This window comes from Dromiciops gliroides, chromosome 1 (assembly GCF_019393635.1).
Source record: "Dromiciops gliroides isolate mDroGli1 chromosome 1, mDroGli1.pri, whole genome shotgun sequence".
Classification (NCBI taxonomy): Eukaryota; Metazoa; Chordata; class Mammalia; order Microbiotheria; family Microbiotheriidae; genus Dromiciops; species Dromiciops gliroides.
The window spans coordinates 141973252-141988368 of record NC_057861.1 but is presented as its reverse complement, the minus strand read 5'-3'; the positions used below and the strand labels follow the sequence as shown (position 1 = coordinate 141988368).

The 15117-nt window shown below is 36.3% G+C and overlaps 1 protein-coding gene across 1 annotated transcript in view; it reads left to right on the top strand.

Moving 5' to 3' along the window:
* VPS13B (vacuolar protein sorting 13 homolog B) overlaps window positions 1–15117 on the top strand; it is a 996174-nt gene that overhangs the window by 455646 nt on the left and 525411 nt on the right. The window contains exon 22 of the mRNA XM_043982862.1: window positions 2861–2988. Within this exon, the coding sequence (XP_043838797.1) occupies window positions 2861–2988 (128 nt within the window). The remainder of the gene's footprint in view (window positions 1–2860; window positions 2989–15117) is intronic.

The following is a 15117-nucleotide window of genomic DNA, read 5'->3' as shown; positions in this document are numbered from 1 at the left end:
GCAGAGTTATAAGAGTTCCTTTGCATAGCACTTGCCTGTCTATGTTATACCTTCTTGTAGAATTTGTTATAATTTCTTTTCAGAAATACCATTCTAATGTCAGCCATTTGTCTCTCATTAAATGTTATAAAATACAAAATATTTGAAAGCAAAAGCTATTCCAAACCTATAAGAAGAGCCATGTTTTAAAAAAAACAATAGGCTAAAACTTATCACAGGCATTTTGCCAATAATAATTGGACATGTTTAAAAAGAAATAATATTTATGAAGTTGTTTCTTTATAAGTGGGAAAAATATTTTTCTTCCTTTATGGTTTTGTAATTCTGTTGGCTAAATCACAAATTTAGAAGAATAATTATTCTTTTACAGTGATACCACATGTGGCTCTTTTATATGCAGCTCATGGCTTTTTAAGATTTCTAATTTGTGTATAAGAATTATTATGTTATACCAGACTCTACAGTGCACACAATACACATGGTTCTTTTGCATGATAATGAATGCAGATGTAGTTCCAGAATCACTTAACTATGAATCACTTAACTATCCAGAAACACTTAACTTTGTGTATCACTGTTCTTTTGTGAAATTAACCCTAAACTAGATTTCTTTCCCTATTATTGAAAATCTTAAAAAAAAAAAATCTAGTGGTCAGGATTATTATGTTGTAAAAGACTGCCATCATAATATAGCCAAGAATTCCTAGACTATTGTAAAAATCTTTTTTGTTCATTTTTTCAAATGTTTAAAAAAAACATTTCTAAGATTAAAGATTAAGGCAGTCATTATAGACATACTCCAATTCTCTCCTTTCAGTATAAATTAGATCACCTCTTTGTACTTTCCTTATAAACCAGATGGAATTAAGCTGACATACAAGAGAGGAAACATACTCTATAGAAACTGGAAAGTTGATTTAAAATGTGGAGGAATTAATTTGTCACTTTTAGCTTTTTTTCTCTATATGAAATTGCTATTGTTTAAAATATGGAATTGGATTTAATTTCAGAATATTTTTCAGTTACCATAACCTAGATTAATATTTGATTTAATGATGAAAAAAAATGTTAAAATTGCCTTTGCCTTAAGAGATTTAGTTTCAGAGAAGAACTATTAGGTACTAATTTGCTAATTAGGGTGTTTCCTACTTTAAGTAAACATAGTCTGATGCTTAAAACAAAATGTATGTGCCCTGAATTCTTTTTAATTTAGTTCAGTCTGGCTAAAGAACTTCATAAAAAATCCTAAAAGGCAGATACCAGACTCTGGAAAACTGTCAATGAGATCAAAGATATTGGAGTGACTTGCCATCGCCTTGTACAATTCATTTTACAGAGACAAACTGAGGGGGTAGCTAGGTGGCGCAGTGGATAGAGCACCAGCCCTGGATTCAGTAGGACCTGAATTCAAATTCAAATCCAGCCTCAGACACTTGACAATTACTAGCTGTGTGACCCTGGGCAAGTCACTTAACCCTCATTACCCTGCAAAAAAAAAAAAGACAGACAGACAAACCAAGACAAACAAGGTTAAGTGACTTGCCCAGGGTCATCCAGCTAGTAAGTGTCAGAGCTCATGTTTTAACTCAGGAAGATCAATCTTCCTGACTCTAGGCCTGGCACTCTGTCCTCTAAAACATCCTTTGAGACATTTTCATCTCCATTTTATTGATGGAGAAACTGAGAGTCAGGGAAGTTAAGTATTTTTCCTATAGACATATAGCAGGAAGTGATTTAGCTCAGATTCAGATGTAGATTTCATCCAGTTTTCTTTACATTTCACTACATGTCCCTGCCTCCAGCTCCTGTGCAGGTCCAGCCCTGGAGCTGCAGTGATAGGCCATTGGGCATGTGTTTCCTCAGTGCTACAACATTGCCACTGCTGTGGGATCTGGTTGCTACTGGATTTAAGTTGGCCCTGATTTTTTTTTTAATCTTAGGCCTGAATTTCCAAGCAATAAAGGTACAAATCACTTTAAAAAGGAATACTTTTCAAGGCATGAGGGTCATTGTTCCCAATATTCCCCTCTTGGAACTTAAGTAGTTGAGTACTAGTTGAGTAACAATAGGATCTCTCAGGACTGTTCATGTGCAGAGTGTGCTCTTGAAAATGAGCTAAAAACATTCTGGCAGTGTGCCCAGTGCAGGAGACAACCTCTAAGAGCCTGTGGCATATACCTTAAAGTATTTAAGTGTCCTCCTTTCTCTTTTTCAGCTCTCTTTTATGTGTCTTTCTTCCATTAGAATGTAAGTTCCTTGAGTGCTGGGATTGTCTTTTTGTTTGTATTTGTATCCCTCCCATTCCTCCCTGCCCTCCCCTGGCTTAGCACCATGCCTAGCAAATGGTGTTTAATGAATGTTTTTCTCCCTCCCTTCCTTTCTTCCTCCCTCCTTTCCTTTCTACCTCCTTTCCTTCTTTCCCTCCCTGATTGCCTTCCTTCTATCCTTCTGTCATTCTTCATTCTTTCCTTTTCTCCTTCCTTCCCTCCTATTATATTATTGTATAAAGCAGGGGAATATATTAATATATTTTAGGATATTTTCTGAAGAACATGGCTAAACTAAAAGAATCCTTGAAATATAAAAGGACAAGTTTCAGTAATTAGGAAAATTCACTTATGGGAATAGCTCTTCTCATGACAATGTTGAATGAATTTAGGTATTATTTAATTTGAATTCTATATTGTGCCAAATGTTACAAATGTCAATTAAGACCCAACATTTGCCAAGATCCGTCATTTTAGGTTATAAAACATTGAATTTCATAGTTTCCAGGAAAGATATCTTGAAAAAAAAAAATAGATATCTATTTCTGAACTCACAAAACTTATTTCAGACAAATAAATTTTTTTTTCTATAGAATCACGACCATTGTCAGTACCAGTGAAAGCCATGATGAGCACAACTGAAACCTGCAGAAGTACTGAGGAAAGAATGAAAGAGTTTATTGGGATAGTATGGAATGCAGTTAAGAGGCTTACACTACAGGTAAAATGAAAGGGAGGGGGAAATGTCATATGTCTTCTATTTTTATGCCATTTTTTTCTACATTTGGAGAAACAGTGTTATGGCATCAATAGGGAGTTAGACTCAACTCCAGGCTTGAGTTCTGCTTCTTGACACATAGTGGCTCTATGTCACTCTGTACAAGATACCTCAATTCCAGAAAATGGGCTGACTTTCATTGGTTTATGGAGATTCCTCATCTGGAAGTTCCCTGTAATAGTGAAATCATAGGTCCAGGCCTGATCCTTACCTTTTTCTGGATTTATACACTTGTAATTTATTTTAAAAATTCTCTTCCCATGGGGCAGCTAGGTGGCACAGTGGATAAAGCAGCAGCCCTGGATTCAGGAGGACCTGAGTTCAGATCCGGCCTCAGACACCTAACACTCACTAGCTGTGTGACCCTGGGCAAGTCACTTAACCCCAATTGCCTCACCAAAAAAAAAAAAAATTCTCTTCCCTTATTTACATGGATGCATTGTTTCTCTAGTTTAGTTTGAGAATAATGATTTATGTCTTATGGATGGGTCTCTTGCAAACTACTTAAACATCTATTTTTGAATATCACTATATATACTCATATTTTATGCTTGTTATAAATAAAGTAACAAAATCACATGTTGTTATCAGTTGTTCAGTCATGTCCAACTCTTCATGACCCCATGGACCATAACACTCCAGGCCCTTCTGTCCTCTCAAAGTCTGTCAAGCTTCCTGTTCATTGTTTCTTTGACACTATCCATCTCATCCTCTGCCATCACCTTTTCCTTTTGCCTTCAATCTTTCCCAGCATCAGGGTCTTTTCCATTGAGTTCTGTCTTATTATGTAGCCAAAGTACTTAAGCTTCAGTTTCAGTAAGTGGCCTTCTAGTGAATAGCCTGAATTAATTTTTTTAAGTATTAACTGATTTGATCTCCTTGCTGTCCAAGGGACTCTCAAAAGTCTTCTCCAGTAGTACAATTCAAAAGCATTGATTCTGCAGCACTCAGCTTTTCTTATATTCAAACTCTTATAGCCATACATTGCTACTGGAAAAAACCACAACTTTAACTATACAGACCTTTCGTTAGCAAGGTGATGTTTCTGCTTTGTAGCATGCTGTCTAGATTTGTCATACCTTTCCATTCAAGGAGGAAGCATTTTTAAATTTCATGGCTGCAGTTACAGCTAGTATGTGTTAAGTGTCTGAGGCCAGATTTGAGCTCAGGTCCTCCTGAATCCAGGGCTGGTGCTCTATCTACTGCGCCACCTAACTGCCCCAGGTGTATGCTATTACTAATCCTCTCCTTGATATTCAAAACTTTCCTTACCACAAAACAAAAAAAGGTAAAAATAAAAATAGGAATAGAATATTCAAATTCAAATTGACCAAGTTTAAACCATGTTCTTAACCTCAGCTTGTCTGATTAACCAGACTAAAGTACTTAGGAGGTTGAAAAGATCCATTTGAAAACTTAAAGGGACAGGCACATGGAAATAGGAGAAAATTTCTTACACAACGTGAAAATCAGAAGATTGCAAATTCAGCTCCTACCTGGCTCGCCAAAACTGTAACAGTAAAACGAAATGTGTGTGGTCATCCTACCTGTCCGCTAACTGGGACAACAGTTTAACAGTTTAGGTATTAAACACGTATTAAAATATATTAGAGGTAAACAAAGAGAGAACAAGTGTCTATGAAAGAATAGGAAAACCCCTAACTACCTTCAAGGAGACATCAGAGCTGCCAATCCCATGAGGTTCCAACCACCAACTCCCAAAACCAACTGACCAAACCAACTGCCTTACACACTGCTTCAAGCTGATTGGTTGAGGGTGGTCACATGCTCACACAGCAGGGGGCCTCTGTAATATTAATAATATTCTCACACCCCCAATAGTTTCAGGCACACTGGTCTTTAGCAATGACATCTGAGGCTTCTGGTTAGATACTCAATTCACAGAATTTTTAAATAACTCCTTTCTTAGATTTTTCTCTTATGAAATTATGTTTCTAGTACTATCCTTTTTTCTACATTGTAACTATTCTTTCTTGTATCTTGCATGATGAATACACTTGGGCAATTTTCTTCTCCTTCCTCTCTTTTGACTAGGTTTTCAAGATTACCTAATTCATCATTACCATCCCTTGTTACCTGTGCTGCATTCATAGCTAGGACTCATTATTGCTGTAGTTTAAGCCATGGTCCAGAAAAAATATGAGAGTAAAGCAAGGATGCTTACCCTCCCCACTATTATTTCATATATTTCTGGAAATAAAACAGTAGTAATGCACAAAAAAGAAAAGAAGTTAAAGACCTAAATATAAGTAAGAAGAACATAGTCATTTTTATTTGTGGATGATTTGTGGATATGATGATGTACTTGGATAATCTAAGTAAATCAGCAAAGATATAAATTGAGACAATTACTAACTTTAGCAGATTTGTAGATTACAGAATAAATCCTCAAAAATCAATAGTGTTTCTATACAATAATAACAAAATTCAAGAGGAATTAGAATGAGAAATCCTATTGTAAATAACTACAGAATTCATGGGATTGGTCTAATAAACCACTAGAAAGATTTGTATAAATTCAAAAAGAAGCAAAAGATAGTCCCTACACTCTAGGAGTTTCCAATCTAATGGGGGGGAGACACACATGTAAATAAATATGTACAAAGTTTTATATATATATGTGAGAAAAGTCAGAGATAATAGAAGGAAAGCACTGGAATGGGAAGACTTCTTTTAGAGGGTGGGATTTGAGTTGGAACTTTAAAGGAAATATTGCGAATAAAATTCCAAGTTACAAAGTTCTGGTATGAATTATCAGTTTATTAGTAAGGCTGGCAAATCACCAATAAATCAAGGTCAGGGGTCTCTCTTAGTGATCAGAGATGCCAAGGGAGTGTCCTCAGCAACCATGAATCCAGGTCTTCCTGACAGCTTACTTTTGGGACCTCCCCTGAGAAGAAAAAGGCAACCCAGATTGGTAGACAGTTAATGAGGACATGTACTAAGAGCTCTCAACTCCTCCTGATTACTTTATTTGGGGAGTGGGGAAGGGATCTGCTGAGGAATAAGGCCTGATCATGAAATTCAACAGCTCTTAGTAATCTGGGCAAAGAAAACCACCCCACTTGGATCTCCCTGGTTCTTTCTCCTTGGGAGGCCAAGTTGCCCCAACTTTGATTTGAAGTCAAGGACACAAGAGTCACTTCTTAGTAGCATGGAGTAACTCAAATTGGTTTTGTTTATGGGATAAATAAATTGAGGGTCCCTGCTTAGGTAGATGCCTTGAAGGCTCAGAGTTATTGCATTCCTCTGGTAGAATGGGAGATGTCTCTTTTGAGCTAAGAGATGAAAGTTTTAACATAAAAGGGAATGATACAGATTAATATTACTAATCAAATGATACAGCATCAAAATCAATTTCCCTAATTCCCTCCCACCTTGCCCCTTTTGATTCAGTAAGAGATATAGTTTCTTCAATGAACCACTAACTGATGGGACAGTTATAAAATCTGAGGAGTGACTCACCAGGATACAAAAAGACCTGAAGTTACTAAGCACTTCATCAAGGGTTTTTACCTGCGAGGTTTAAGTGTTTTACTATCATGGGAATAGTGTTAGTGGGGAAGAGTGAGAGAGATAGACTTGATGCATTGACATGAACTGTTAGGGGTAGTCCCCTTGGGGAAGCAGGTCTTAAAAGAGCAATAGTTCATGGAAAAGGAGTAAGAAGGAAAAGGCAAACAGTCTCTTTCTCAGTAACACATTTCCACTCCCATTTCATCAGTTCCTCATATCTTAGGGCTCAGACATTTCATTTAGCTATCTGGTTTCTGAGAATATCTCCTACTGCTGTCATTCTGGAATAGGCCTGTCTTCATAGTAGCTTCTTCTAGCAGATCTGCTTTTCCATTTTAAGTTACCTGTAGAGATATCACTGTTAAAAAATTCTGGGGCAGCTAGGTGGCGCAGTGGATAGAGCACCGGCCCTGGAGTCAGGAGGACCTGAGTTCAAATACGGCCTCAGACACTTAACACCTACTAGCTGTGTGACCCTGGGCAAGTCACTTAACCCCAGTTGTCTCACTTAAAAAAAAAATTCTGGCAAAACAGATCTCAATTCAATTTAAGTCAGTTTAATTTTGCTTTGCCAATAACTAGGTCATGTGGTAAAAACTAGCTCAGACCTTATGGTTCTAATAACATCAAATTGGGAACCCCTAGACCAAAGAATTTATGTTCTTCCATGCCCTTTTTTGCTCCTACTTTTATCTAAAACAGCTACCTGATTTAGATACTGCCAGCAAGCTGAAGGGAGAATCTAAAAGAATCTGACATGTAAAATAAGCCCTTCTGATTAAAAAAATTATATTTACCAATGTAGTTATGCAAGTTAAGGCTAAAAGTGCTTTTCAATTGGCATTTATGTTCTGGTGTTCATCTATTTCATTCTTCAGTTGGGATTCAAGTCTCAGTTGCCAAGCTGCCCATTCTTTCCTTAAAAGTATGAGATGCTGCTAAGAATCTAATCCTATAAAGGAGCACATAGGTAACAACATTTTTTGTAAATGGTTAACTCCTATGCCCAAGTTTAATGGCCACACAAATGAATTTACCTAAGAGATGCTTATTTTACTCCAGTTGTAACAAAGAATTTTGATGGGATGTCTGAATACACTAATAATTCCATATCAAATGAGTTGTATGTTCAGTTGTGGGGTGAAATGAATGAGATAGTACATCCACATAGACCATTGCTCTCAAATCCTCTTCTGACTCTTGTGTAATTTGTTTATATTTTAAATTTTTTTCAAGGATGTAATCTTACACATAAATACATAACTACCATGTGACAGGTGACAAGCCCAAGTACTCATCTACTTAGTTGTTTAGGATGTGGAAAGGAGTATAATCCAAAGTTGAATAGCTTTGATCTTACACACTTAACATCTTATTATGGTAGCTCAGATGTATTCCAGCATTAGCCTGTGAAATAAAGATTTAATATTGTATTAATATCTTCTACTGACCACCTGCAATCATTACAGAAATTTGTCTTGAAAGGAAGAATGTTCTCCTAACTTGATGTCATTTCCAGGCAAGAGTCATATAGGCATCCAATTGTACTTACAGAATGTCACAGCCAAGCTTAGAATTATGGTCATTTGGAAACACTTTCCATTCAAGAGGAAAATATCACTCTGGGAAGATCAAATCAGGAGAGTCCTACCTCAGCCCATACCAAAAGTTGCTCTCCCTACTTTTCCCTAAGACAAGACTCTATGTGTAGTTCATAGCTGTCATCTCATAGTACTGCAGGCATTATGGATCATTGGCTTAATTTAATTTCAGAACAGTCATATTTGGAATCAGACTCAAATAATATCAGTTATCAACCCATAAGATTTTATATCAAATTTCACTAATCATGCTTGGGGCTGTTATGATTATTCTCCTGGTGTCACAATAATAAAGTTTACCAGGCATTTACAAATTTACTCAATATCCTTTTCTTTCTTTTCTTTGTCTTTTTCTCCAAGAGTCTAAACACATCTTGGTATAAATATGTACAGTTAGAAAGCTAGAAAATAATTCTATTCTGGAATTACTCATTGAAAGTTTACTCAGACACCTAGGAAAACAACACTGGCCAGTTGCTATAAGCATGAAGACTAAGAGATGGTCATCTCTTATTATATATTAACCCCTACTACAAAATAAAATTTCTAAGACCATCATCCATTGAGACTAAGTTGGTTAACAGTCAATATATACCATTCCAAATATAATTTCATAATTCACAATAAGCAGTCCCATGCTATAAAAAAATTCCTACTACTTCCCTCTCCCCCCTTGTCAAGGAGTGACTGTAATGAAACAAAATACTGTGAGATCTTAGAGGGAAAGTCATGAACAACTAGGGTATCAGAAAACTTCATGAGGATATTGCTTTTGAGTTGGATATTAAAGGATTCTAGGAATTCAACAAATGAAAAGCGAATGGGAGTTGATTCTTATTTCATATCACAAAATGGACATCTAAAAATATTAGGGGAGCATAAGAAAAGGATGTCAGGAAAACTACGAGACTGAACAGAATAATGGTACAACCCATTGCTTCACATGTGGTTCTGTTCATAGTCTAAATTATAATGTTCTCTAGTATTTACTAAACAATTAAAATCACATGACATTATGTTGGGTGTTGTATAGATCAGACTAAATGGAAATGATTCCTCTTTTTATCAGCTTCTCCTGTGAAAGGGACAAGTATAGAAAGAAACATATATAATTTTTATGACAGAAGTAAAAACTATTTTATTCTAGGGAAGTTATGTCTGGTTTGTCTTTTCTTTTAAAGTATATCAACGAGGCAGCTAAGTGGCTCAGTGGATAGAGCACCAGCCCTGGATTCAGAAGGACCTGATTTCAAATCCGGCCTCAGACACTTAATACTTACTATCTCTGTGACCCTGGGCAAGTCACTTAACCCCAATTGCCCCACAAACAAACAAACAAAAAAGAAAAAAAAAATAAAAACCTTAAAGTATATCAACAACCTTAGAGACTTAACCTTCACAGCAGGGACCTGTGACTATCTGCTGTAAGGAAGTATTGTACCACTTTATAAAATGCTCATAAAAGAGTCAGGCCAACCTTATTGTCATTGAAGAAAACTTTTTGTTGTTGAAATTCAATTTAAACACAAAATAATAAATGTCATACAGACAAATACACAGGATATGTTTAAAAAAATTGGAGGGAATATACCATCATTCCTTTATAAAAGGATACTTTTCCTTTGGGCTTGTGTTTTTCTCTATTAGTCATAATTCAAATTTAATATGTTACTTCATTTTTTAAAGTTGGAAAATAGTTCCTCTGCAGTTATGGAAAGGTAAGGTTTTAGTTATTTGGGTAGGTTTTGGGAACACTTTGCAATGAAAAAGAGGTAGGCCTGGGAACACTTAGAAGCTGTCTAGCAAAAGCCATTGAAATTAAATGAGAATAGTATTCAGAAGGCACTAGAAACTGGCTCCTGGACCTAAGAAGTATAACCATGGCTATTGAATGGACTAGTTTTGGATACATGGGGATAGTAGCATTTGGATATATTTTAGAATACTATTTCAGAGGAATTGTAATTTCTTGGACAGCTAGTCATTTCTTTTATTTGGTTGAGGAACTTACTATGTCTCCACTGACCCTTGAGATGTAAAAATGTTACTGTTTATTACTTTTTAAATAAGAAATCATCATCTCCCAAGGTTTCTTTATTTTCTTTATGCAGATTACTCTCAAATCTATATATCCATTTTCTTTACTGACCTCCAAGCTTATATCACCAACTACCCTTTGGACATTTCCAACTAGATGTCTTGTAAACCTATCAAAATCAACATGTCCACAATGGAATTGTTTTCCCCTCCAATTCTATACCTCTTTTTAGTTTCCCTTGTTCATTTGAAGTTACCATCATTTTCCCAGTCAAATAAGGTTGCAATCTCAAAATGTTTCTGACCCTTTCTTCTTTTGTCACCCTTATATTCAGTCATTTGTCAATACTTGCTATTTCTTCCTACATAATATCTTTTTTATTGGTCCCATTTTTTCCACTCAGATGTTCATTTCCCAGTTTTTGGTGTTCTCTACCCCCCAAAAAACTCAAACTCTGTATTCCCTCCACATAAATACTTACCTTATGCCTAATAGGCAACTTCATTTTGTCTTTGTATTCACAATTCCTACCATAGTATCTGGCTTATAGTAGATATCCAATTAATGCTTTTTGAATTGATTCTACAAATATTTAGTGTGAAGGTATATATTAAATATTAAAGAGTTATAATACAGGGTGGTAATAATATATCACTAAATATGAGACATGTGAACATTCATTTATCAAATTTATTAAGCATGTGCTTGGTGCCATTAGGTACAGTCTTAGGTACTGAGGAAAAAGCAAATGTATATGTATATAAAATACATGCATATGTACATATACGTATGTATATCTATGTATATGTCTATGTACATATTTGTAAAATGCAAGGTCACTGCACTCAGTAAAATTACAATACATATCAAGGAATAAGTACAATATAATGTAAGCTAAGTCTATGCAAGTATTATAGGAAAAGAAACATAGCAGGAAGAACAGTGGACTTAACATTAAATGACCTGGTTTTGAATTTTAGTTTTGGCACTTAACTAGCTATGTCATTTATCCTTAAGGTCTCAGCTTTGTCTTTCGTATAATTAGGGAATTGGGCAAGGTGGTTTCTAAGGCCCTTTCTAGATTTGACTTTTTTTTGTTTGACCTTCTTTTATTCAGAGATCACTTCTACCTGAGTAGAAAAGGTGGCATTTTATATTGATGTGAAAGGATATGATATAAACAGATAGAATTTGGATTTGGCAGAAAGAGGACATTCCTGGTACATGGTAAAATATAAGTAAACGTACAGAGTAACAGAGAAGCAGTATGGCATAGGTCATCTATTGAGTATGGAAGACTATTTTCAATCTTTCTTCCTATACATATTAACTTTGTGAACATAGGTAAGTCACAACTTCTCAGTGCTCCTGGAAACTTTCTAAGAACATAAGTTATAGATGGAGTATTAGATCCGTATCTGTGGAGTGAGTTTCCATGCCAGAGATTCCCAGTGCTAATGAAATCATAGGTATGCCTCCTTACCTCCCCCCATCAAAAAAAAAAAATTATGCTATCATCATGAAATTTATACAGGGAACCTCATTTGATTAGAGCTTTGCCAGGAATATTTTTTCAAAGATTTATTTGTTTGCTTATTTATTTACACAATAAACATTTTTATTTAATTTTATTCCTCCTTCCCTCCCTCCCCTTTCTCTTCCTTTAGGCAGTAAGCAATCAGATATGGGTTATACATGTACAATTATGTAAAAATTACGATATTAGTCATTTTGTACAAGAAAACTTGAATTAAAAAAATGAGAGAGAGTAAAAAGTAGCATACTTCATTCTGTGTTCAATCAATATCAGTTCTTTCTTTGGAGGTGGATAGTGCATTTCATCATTAGTCCTTTGGGATTGTCTTAGATCATTGTATTGCTGAGAATAGTTAAGTCATTCACAGTTCTTCATCAAACAATATTTCTGTCAACTGGGCACAACCTTCTCTTGGTTCTGCTCTTCACTATACATTAGTTTATACAGTTCTTTCTAGGACTTTCTGAAATAATCCTGCTTGTCATTTCTTATAGCACAATAATAATCCCATCATATACCACAGTTTATTTAGCCATTCCCCAGTTGATGGGCATTCCTTTGATTGCCAATTCTTAGCCACCACAAAAAGAGCCACTATCAATATTTTTGTACAAATACGTCTTTTTCTCTTTTGGGGGATGTCTCTGGGATATAAACCTAGCAGTGGTATTGCTGGATCAAAGGGTATGCACAGTACTGTAGCCCTTTGGGCATTGTTGCAAATTGCTCTCTAGAATGGTTGGATTAGTTCACAACTCCACAAAGAGTGGATTAGCGCCCCAGCTTTCCCACATCCCCTCCAATACCCAATATTTTCCTTGTTATATTTGCCACTCTGATAGGTGAGGTGATACCTCAGAGTTGTTTTAATTCACATTTCTCTGATCAATAGTGATCTAGAGCATTTTTTCATATTTTGTCTGAAAACTGGCTGTTCATATCCTTTGACCATTGATCAATTGGGGAATGGCTTGTATGTTTATAAATTTGACTCAGTTCTCTATATATTTAAGAAATGAGGCCTTTATCAGAGATATTTGTTTCAAAAATTCTTGCCCAGTTTTCTGCTTCTCTTATAATCTTGGTTACATTAGTTTTGTTTGTGCAAAAACCTTTAAATTTTATGTAATCAAAATAATCTATTTTACATTATGTATTGCTCTTTATATCTTCTTTGGTCTTAAATTCTTCCTCTGTCTATTAATCTGACAGATAAACTATTCCATGCCCTTCTAATTTGCTTATGTATTACCCTTTATGTGTAAATCATGTACCCATTTTTTGTTTTTGTTTTTTGGTGAGACAGTTGGGGTTAAATGACTTGCCCATGGTCACACAGCTAGTAAGTGTCAAGTGTCTGAGGCTGGATTTGAATTCAGGTCCTCCTGACTCCAGGGCCAGTTCTCTATCCACTGCGCCACCTAGCTACCCGACATGTACCCATTTTGACCTTATTTTAGTATATGGTGTGAGATGTTCTATACCTAGTTTCTGCCGTGCTGTTTTCCAGTTTTCCCAGAAATTTTTGTCAAAAAATGAGTTTTTGTTCCAAAAGCTTGGATCTTTGTGCTTGTCACATATGGATTACTACAGTCGTTTACTATAATGGAATTTGTACCTATTCTATTCCACAGATCTATTCCTCTATTTGTTTAGCTGGTACCACACTATTTTGATTATTACCACTTTATAATTCTGTTTGAGATCAGATAATGCTAGAGCACCTTCTTTCATATTTTCATTGATTCCTTGAGCTTTTGTTCTTCCAGATGAATTTTGTTATTATTTTTTCTAGGTCTTGTGGAAATTTATTTTGATTTGGGGACCCTACCTTTGGGCTGAGATTAGAAAGCCTTAGGCCCTCAGGGTCTCTTCTGTGTGGGAGGTGCTACTGCCCTTCCCCCTCCACTTTAGCTGAGCCAAAAAGCCCTGTGGGATGTATGAGATGCCAGGTCAGACAGCTGAGGGGAAAAGGCCCCCAGCTCCCTCTGGCCTGAGCGGATCTATCCCAGAGATCCTGGGCTTGTCCAGCCTGGGCTCTGGAGTAGCCCGTGCTGATGCAAGAGACACCCGAGCGTCCCCCTCCCCGCAGCTGCAGCCCTGGCTGGCGGATTAGTTTGGGGGGGGGGGCACAAAAAGTCCCAATATTTGAGTGGAGAAAAGGAAAATATATATAAACCTGGGAATTAGACTTGGGGAGGCCGGCTGACAAGATTAGAGGGGCGGCAAAGGCAGCAGAGGGCAGACTGATGGAGCAGACAGACAGACAGACAGGAGGCAGCGGAGGGCACAGAAGCGGTCAGCACGGGGTACAGATTGGAGAAAGTGAAGATTAAGAGAGCAGAAAGACTGGAGCACTGGGAGAATGGAAGGAGAGGTCGGTGAGAGAGAAACACAGGGGTTCAGCAGTTGAGTAAGGAGAGGAAAGTTAGAAGCAGAGGGATTTACAAAGTGAAAGGGGCTTGGAGTTAGAAAGAAAGTAGTTGAGCAGGGAAAGTGGAACATGCCCTAAGGCAAGAGGCTGCTAAGGCCCTTATTGTATTAAAAAAGTGGGAAGAGACTGCAGGAATGCAGTCAGGTTGTACATTTTATTTCCCTGTATTCTTAATTTTAAATTGTATCTCATAAATTAACTCTGCTTTGATTATTTAATTAAGAGCCTTCTTAATCTTTAGCTTATCAATTTGGGAACAGTGTGGTGGAACTTTATTAAATTAAACGCAGTCAGATAGCCAGTTAGTCAAAAGTCCCCAGATCAGTCCTCTAGTCAAATTAGCCCCCAAATTAGGCCAGTAAATCAAAATATTTTTACAGTCTGTAAAATATTTTTGATAATTTAATTGCTATAGCACTAAATAAATTAACTTAGGTAAGATTGTAATTTTTATTATATTAGCTTGACCTACCCATGAGCAATTAATATTTTTCCTGTTTTTTAGATCTGACTTTATTTGTGTGAAAGGTGTTTTATAGTCCTACTCATTATAGTTCCTGGGTTTGTCTTGGCAGGCCAGGAATATTTTGAGTTAGGGTTTGAGTTAGGGATAACCAGGTTTTGGAGGACATTAAATATCAGGCTAAGAACTCTGGGCCTGATTTAAGACAAATTATGAAATTATCGAACATAACTAAGTGTTGAAATGACACAATCAGATCCATGGATTAGGAAAAGGAATCTGGTAATATTTTTCGTGACCTCATTTGGAGTTTTCTTGACAAATATACTGTAGTTGTTTGTCATTTCTTCTCCAGCTCATTTTATAGATTGAGGAATTGAGGCAAACAGGGTTGAGTGACTTGGCCAGGGTCATGCAGCTAGTAAGTGTCTAAGGCCAGATTTGAAATCAGAAAGATGTCTT